General features: G+C 53.9%; 1 protein-coding gene across 3 annotated transcripts; it reads right to left on the bottom strand.

Annotated features, from left to right (window-relative positions):
- Window positions 1–1,290: 1,290 nt before the first annotated feature.
- On the bottom strand, window positions 1,291–3,736 carry Nudt18 (nudix hydrolase 18). 3 transcript variants are annotated; one of them, XM_021182037.3, is made up of 3 exons: window positions 3,445–3,736; window positions 2,425–2,638; window positions 1,291–2,215 (listed from the first exon to the last, which is right to left on the bottom strand). In XM_021182037.3, exons 1-3 carry the CDS (start codon window positions 3,604–3,606, stop codon window positions 1,620–1,622), a joined length of 972 nt encoding a protein of 323 aa, XP_021037696.1. In that variant the 5' UTR covers window positions 3,607–3,736; the 3' UTR covers window positions 1,291–1,619. The 3 variants fall into 3 exon arrangements, with proteins under 3 accessions (XP_021037696.1, XP_021037699.1, XP_021037698.1); XM_021182040.1 differs by lacking the exon at window positions 3,445–3,736 and adding an exon at window positions 3,351–3,371; XM_021182039.3 differs by lacking the exon at window positions 3,445–3,736 and adding an exon at window positions 2,713–3,301.
- Between the last annotated feature and the right edge of the window lie 3,522 nt (window positions 3,737–7,258).

The following is a 7,258-nucleotide window of genomic DNA, read 5'->3' as shown; positions in this document are numbered from 1 at the left end:
TGAAATAGGGCCTCGCTATGTAGTACTGGCTGTCCTGGAACTTGCTATATAGACTCCTAGAGATCTTCCTGCCTCTGCCTCCCGAATGCTAGGGTAAAAGGTGTGTGCCATCATACCTCGCTTTGGTTTATCATTTGGAAACTATGTCCTCAGGTAGTCTAAGGAGAATTCCTCTCTAGAGACCAGACAAGATGGTTACCAAAGAGGCCTGGGGCACTAGGGAAAGGATCAAGAAGTTTTTCTGGCTCCTCAAGCTACTGTCCTCTGTGAAAAGCAATGCTAGAAAGTGTGTTTCCTTGCTCAGAATCAGAAATCTAATGTGATGATTAGCAACACGGGATACACTTCCTTTGCTCCAACTGCTTTTGATTTTCATTTTCATTTCTATTTTTAATTATGTATGTCTGCATAGGAGATGTGCACATTGAGTGAGTGCCCTCAGAGGCTAGAGAGGGTTTCAGAAAGCCTGAAGCTGGAGGTGGTTGTGAGCCACTTGGTGCAAGGACTGGAAACTAAACTCAGGTCCTCAGCAATGGTCCGCACATGCTCTTAACTGCTGAGCAGAGCCACCTCGCCAGCTCCAACGCTTTCATCAGATAATAATGATGATGCTCATGATAAGCAGCAGCAGCAGCAGCTTGGCGTTGGCATGCTGGAGCACATCTGTATTCCCAGGACTCTAGAATCGGAGGCAGGAAGATCACAACAAACTTCATTGAGGTCAGCCTGGTCTATGTGGGCAGAGTCTATCTCAAGAAAACAGAATCCTGTGCTGGCCTGGGAGTGTAACCCGTTGATAAAAGGGCTTGACTTCTGCAGAATCTGGATGAGTCAAGGTCATGACCAGCTACATTATAAGAGTTCACAGTCTGACTGGGCGACATGAACCGAGGACAGGGGGACATGAACAAAAAACAAGAAGCCAGGTCCGAGAGCACACGGAACAGGTCAGAGCCCAGGAAGCTCAAAGAGAAAAAGACTGGCAGAGGCCAGCGTGTCATCCCCAGCTCTTTCTTGTTCCATAGGCAGTTTCACCAGACCGAACCGTTCAACACCTGGACAGGTCTGAGCTGTGCTTTTATTAGGGGTGTGGTCACTTCAAAGTCCCACGCCCGCCCTGACGGGACAGGAACACTAAAGAGAGCCTGGGTGGGTGGAGGCTTCAGCGAGCATCGATGTCTGCCTCAGGATCCCTACATCCCTGCATGGCATCAGTGTGTACACGGTGAGGACAGACCTGGGACAGTGCCCCGCATCCTCCCCACACAGACATTTAGGCAAGTAGACAGGTTAAGTAATACCTTTTTACTCAGCAATGAGGACTCTGCCCTGAGGGATGCGTCCCCCACGTCCCACCCCTCTCTACATTCCTATGGGGTTGGAAGGATTGACATGCAGCCTTTTCCAAAGTGGACAAAGAAGATGGTGCCATGTAGGGTTCAAGTACTGTGTGCCCTCAGAACGGAGCCCTTGAAAGGGTGGATTCCAGGTACCCTCCCTTTGGGCTCCATGTGTGGTCCCTGCCCCCTCAAAATGTGCAATGAGATCCCTGACTGCCAGCCTTTTCTCTGCCTCAGAGGGAGGGGGCAGCTCAGCTTTTGGTCCCTGCTGGAATCTCTCTATCTGCTCAGGGGGATCACAGAAGATTCCTGGAGTTTGTACAGAAGCAGTTTTTGTAAATCTTCCTCTAATACCTTCCACCAAAAGTAGTTTTCACCCCGAATCTTTGGGGGCTCGTCTTGGATTCCTGGGTTCCGAAAAGCCACTGTTACCAGCACATTCAGGCAGACACCGTCCACATGGTCTCTGCCTAAGTGTTGCAACCCAAGCAACCCCTTGGTCTCCACTGCCAAACTGTGCAGAGTCAGACACTCCTGTAGGAGCCGCAAGATGGCCACCTTGATGCCACCCCTTTGTTCCATAGGGGTAAAGCCACAGGCAGTGATGGGCAAGTGAGGTGTCCCCACCGTGCCCACCAACACCCACACCGACTGGACTGTTGTGAAGGTGGTCACCAGCCGTTGGCAGACCACACTGCAGGGAAGCTCTTGAGGCAGAATGAGCGGGTGCATGGCTTGTTGGCAGAATTTGGCGCCTAGCTCTACCAGGTGCAGAACATCATGGGCTCTAAGCGGTGTGGGCAGGGAGACCCGTGGGTACCAGCCGGCCTGAAGGGACTCAGAATCAGCATCTTTGGAAGTCTTGAGAACTCCGCCTAGGAGAGATTTGGGGGGGGGGGGATGGGGAGAGGACCAGTATGAGAAGGGTTGAGCCTGAGAGAGTAAATGTTCACCCCAACACTCCAGAGAGAGAGAGACCCCCAAAGCTCTTAGCCCGTAGTAGGTCAATGGCCATATGCAGAAGCCCACAGTATGGCTGGCTAAGGATGAGGGACTGTGAGAAATGTCACTAGATGGGGGATACCTGTTGGTCGAGCGAGGAACACAAAGCGGATCCAGGAGGCACCCCTCTCCTCCACAGACAGCAGTGTCACTGGCTCACAGAGCAGCCCCGCCTCCTCTTTCACCTCCCGCTGCATGGCCTCCACGATGGTTTCTCCTGGTTCCATTCTTCCTGCAGGGAGGTACCATGTCCCCCGGCATTCCCTCTTGGCCTCCTGGATCATCAACACCTCATCCTGGGAGGGAGGGAAGTGAGACAATCTTCACTCCTACCCAGCCAGTCTGGGGGCTTCAGAAGAGTAGCCCCTACCTGGATGACGGCCCAAAGCTCCCTTCTTGGTAGACAGACACCTTTAGGATGCTGGATCCTCAGGAGCCAGGCCCTGATATGGCTGAAAGCTGTGGCTGTCTCCGCTTTGCTGTAACTCAAACCCAGAGGGACTTCTGTTGTAGAAAGGGGCTGAGGACCTTGGGCGTTGCTCTAAGGAGGCTTCCTCCTGAAGGCTGCCACCACTCCTATACTGACTCATTTATGCCACTTGTTCTTGTTCCCATGGGACTTACAAACCGCCTGTGTCAAGTCCTCAATCTAGGGTCTGAGGCTTTGAAACTTAGCTCCACCCCTATACCAACCTACCCCTTCTTGGCCAGGATTTTATACCGCTGACTTGTGCAGAGGTGATCACTAAAAAGAACTCTCACAGGATCGGAGGCCTGCATGTAAGCTCCCCATTATTCTCCCTCCCGTGGCACCAGGAGAGTCTAGACTCCTGGAAAGGAAGGGGGCATATTACAGGCCTCTCCTGGTGGGGGGCGAGGTCTAGTGGATGACATAAACCGCCCCGGGACCTCAGCTTCTCCTTCCATATTATAGAGTCTACAGAAGGACGATCTCAGCTCAGCTGCTAGTGTTGAGAGTGCTTTGCAACATTGGGAAGCGCCACATACAGGCAGCGGCCGGCCGTTGGCTCGCCTGTTCAGATCACGGCAGGCGGCACGCTCCCGAGACCAGCCGAAGGCCAGCGGCCGGTCGGACGCTCACCTGCTCGTTGAGGAACACGGCCAGCACCACGTAGCAGACATTCTTCCGCAGCCGCACGGGAAGCAGCGGCTTCCCAGCCGGCTCCGAGTCACAGCTCTGCACCAGCAACCCCTTTCCCCCCAGCACGGTGGCAAGCGCCCCTGCCAGGCCCTCCGTGGCCATCAAGTCTCCGGGGAGGTGGCAAGCCGGGACCTGCCAGACCCCCGGAGGCAAGCGGCCGGGACCTGAGCTGCGGTGGGCCGCGGCGCCCTCGCCCCCTCCCCTGCCTTGAGGGCCAAGACTAACGCGGAACCTCCGGGAGAGACCTGGTCGCTGATAGGCTGCGCGTCACTGCGGCCTGCCCGGATTGGCCAGCTCTCAGCGGTTATCGAGAGGGCGGGGCGCCGGGATCCTCCCTCTGCCCCCTCCTCTCCCGGGTTTCAGCCTCACTTCACACTCTCCCCCAGCGATTAGCTAATTCACCCAGCACGCACTTGTCCGCGCGGGTTCCGACGGTGATGTCATCCTGCCTGTAGGGTGATGAACACCACTGTGACCAGGGTCGATGGCGTCACTCGTCCGATGACATTACGGAAGCCCAGACTCCGCCGTTCGCTCCCACTGTCCAGCTTTTATCATAAACTACAGAAGTGCTCACGACGAATAGGCCCCAAATAACTTTCTGACTTCGTTAAAATGCTCTGAATGTCGTATGGCTCAGGCACATAACGTTGCGTTAGAAATTCTGATCTGTCTAGGTCGATGGACACAGGGCATTTTAAGAGTCCGAGGCTAAAGGATTGGTTTGGGGGTGGGGTGGGGGGTGGGGAACGTGATTGACAAGCCTCAGAGGAGGGATGGGACAGGTGGTCAAGGTGGGACAAGGCAGGGGATGAGAAGAAGCTATGGGGGTGGGTGGGGGATGAATGAAAGGGAGATTGAAGTCAGCACTGTAGCCTGCATCCGATCCTGTGCTCAATGCTTTCCCCATGTAGTTCCAAGGCTTCTGAAACAGACTCCATCTTTAGAGGGCAGGGGTGGTGCCCTCCTACCCAGCGTCCAGGGCCTGGCCATGAGGAACAGGGTGTGGGTTGTTTTGGCCAGCTCCTGCTTCTCTCCCAGCCTGACCTTTCTTCCTCTGAGCTTCTTTAACCTCCACTCAGGACAGGAAGGCAGGGCCAGCTGAGAGGAATCCACAAAGCAGGCCAAGTCTGGGCTCCTCACCCCATCCCAGACTTCCCTTTCCCTCCCCCCTCCTGCTGGCTCTGTGTACCTCCTTTGGGGGACAGTGGCTTGATGGTGCTGACAAAGCTCTGGAGTTTAAAAGCCAGACATCCAGCCTCTGCTGGCTGACTTGCTCTGTGCCCTGTGTGGCCTCAATGTCCTCATCTGTACAGTGGGTCTGTAACAGCCCTCCTTTTCCATGCTTGTTGAGAAGCCAAGAGAGCTTGGGAGAAGCTGTGCACTATCTGAACACCGCCACCAGGCAACCCACCTGTTCTCCAGGTAGGGTCTCAAAGCCATAGTCCATAGAGCACACCTGCACATACTCGAACACACACACACACACACCGTGAAACTGGGGAGTATAGCTCAGTGGTACAGTATTTACCTAGCATACACAAGGCCCTGGGTGTTGTGTCTGGCCAGTAGATCACAACCTGGGTTCTAGCCTGGAAAGGCATTTTAGAAACCTGGAAGAGAAGAGGGGCTAGGCAACGAGAGGAAGAAATGCAGTTAAGACAGCATTCTGATCAAAGCTCAATTTTACTGTTCCGTACGCAGTTATGAAGCAGGGGAAGGGGGCCTGATTCCCGCCAAATAGTCCCGGGGACCAGTAGCAGGGTGACCACGTGTATGGCTCTAAACAGCAAAGTGGCAGGTTCCAGCAGTGGGCATGGCAGAACGATTGAGCGGGAAGCTCCACCCCTGAGCAAGCAGGTTTCAGGCTGGGGGAGGGGAGACTACACCTGGATTCAATTCCCAGCACCACAAAACCACTTCTGTGCTCTGTAGACTTGACTGGCAGGCGATCTCAGCCCTCCGGGACTGGTCTCAGCCTTTCTTCTCCCTGATGCTGATGCAAACTCCCTGAAGAGGAAATCTATGTGAGGTTGGATGGACACTGTTAGTGGCCCACAGTATTTTCAGGCACTTGGACACTTCTGACTTGAGGCCACTGAAGACCTCCTATTTCCAAATTAACTGTAGTCATTGGCAGAGGGTTAAGATCAGGCCCCAGGGTGCAGAGCCACTTGTTAAAGACCTCCTCTTTCTTCTCCACCTCTCTCTTCCCCTACCCTCCTCTCCCCCCACCCCCACCCCCGTTTAGCTCTCTCAGTGCCTCAGTTTTCCCATCTGTGAAGTGGAGGCAGCACTGGTCAGAGACTCCATTCTGTCTCCCAGGGATGATTTGGGAGAGGGTGAGGTCATGTCTGGGCAGGCTGGGAGAGCGGCAGAGGCGTCCTAAGATAAACAGCAGCCGGCCCAACTGCCTGGTAGAGCAAAGGCTGCCACAACCACAGTTCCATTATCATGGGGGAAGGGGAAACACTCATCTGCTGCGGAAGGCCTCGTTGCCTTGTCATAAGGCACATGGAGGAAGTAGAACCCCGAAAGCCCTTTGTAAAGGATGAATGGGGCACACAGAAGGCATCTGAAGGGGCTACAGTCCTTCCCAGAGTGCTTGGGGAGGCAACCAAAAAGGTTGGATTTCTCAAGGCCTTGGGATAAAGAGCAGTGGTCAGAGACAGGTAGGTGAGTCTTGGACAGAAAGGGGATAATGAGACAGGGAAGGAAGCTGGGACAGTCCACCTCCACGCGTGTCTTCTTTCCTCTGAGACAGAGAACACCCCTGGAGTGGGTAGCCTCACACAAGCATACTCCGACCAGTACTGCTTTCCCAGAACCTACGGGAGCAGGCCATCTTAGGGTGCATTCATGCACGAGTGTATACAATCTGTGAGCAGGGAGATTAGGGGTAGGCAGAGTCAGGGACATGGTGACAGAGCTGGGCAGGCAGGATGAGCAAGGGTGTCTGGGATGCTGGAGTCCTTTACAATGTAGCAGATCCTGTCTCCTGACTAAGAGACAGGTGAGAAGGGCAGTGGGGTGGGGTGGGGGGCTGTTCTAATAACTCATCTGCTGACTCTGGAGGAGTCACAGCCACAGTGTAGATGAGACACGGGCATTTCTAGACCCTGGGACACAAAGTAGGACAAAAATGGGAACACTGGTGAGATTCCAGTAAGGCGGTGGCTTCCTAGATGGGATTATTCAGTTCTGGCTGTGATGCTAAGTTCCGCAGTGATAAAAGGACTATGTCTGAATACGGTTATTCCCACTGGGGGCACGAGGTCAAGGGTAACTGAAAGCTGTATGTGCTAACATTTGTTTTGTTTTTGTTTGTTTTTTAGAGACAGGCTCTCACTATGTAACCGTCTGGCCTTGGCTTCTACCTCTGAGGCTGAGATTAAAGGTATGTGCCCACCACACCACGGTCCGTGCTATATTTGTAACTTGAATGTAAATCTACAATTATTTTAAGAGAAAAATGTAGGAGAGTTTTAAAAGGAAAAGGAAAAAAAAAAAAGCAGCCAATGCAGGAAGATACACCCCAGAGCTCACTTCCAGCTCTGTAGCTGGTGACATGGTGAGTCAGAGAGAAGAGGGAGCACTGACTCTCCAGGGCCTCTGCAGGGAAAGGTGCCAGCCAAGGGCCCTGGCCCGAGCCGCAGGGTCAGACACTGCTTGGGCTGGCTCTATTCTTGGTCCAATCCTAGAACAAGTGAACACTGGTCCGGCTGCTGTTTTTAGGGGCCAGACAAATCCACCC

This window comes from Mus caroli, unplaced genomic scaffold, assembly GCF_978045245.1.
Source record: "Mus caroli unplaced genomic scaffold, Mus_caroli_1 scaffold_12, whole genome shotgun sequence".
Classification (NCBI taxonomy): domain Eukaryota; kingdom Metazoa; phylum Chordata; class Mammalia; order Rodentia; family Muridae; genus Mus; species Mus caroli.
The sequence above is the reverse complement of the archived record's forward strand: the minus strand, read 5'-3'. Positions and strand labels throughout refer to the sequence as shown.

Coding starts and splice junctions, on each gene's coding strand:
- Nudt18 (XM_021182037.3), bottom strand. CDS start 3,606: ATGGCCACGGAGGGCCTGGCAGGGGCGCTTGCCACCGTGCTGGGGGGA. Junction 2,639..3,444: donor CCGTGTTCCTCAACGAGCAG/GTGAGCGTCCGA, acceptor CCTCCCTCCCAG/GATGAGGTGTTGATGATCCA. Junction 2,216..2,424: donor GTTCCTCGCTCGACCAACAG/GTATCCCCCATC, acceptor AATCTCTCCTAG/GCGGAGTTCTCAAGACTTCC.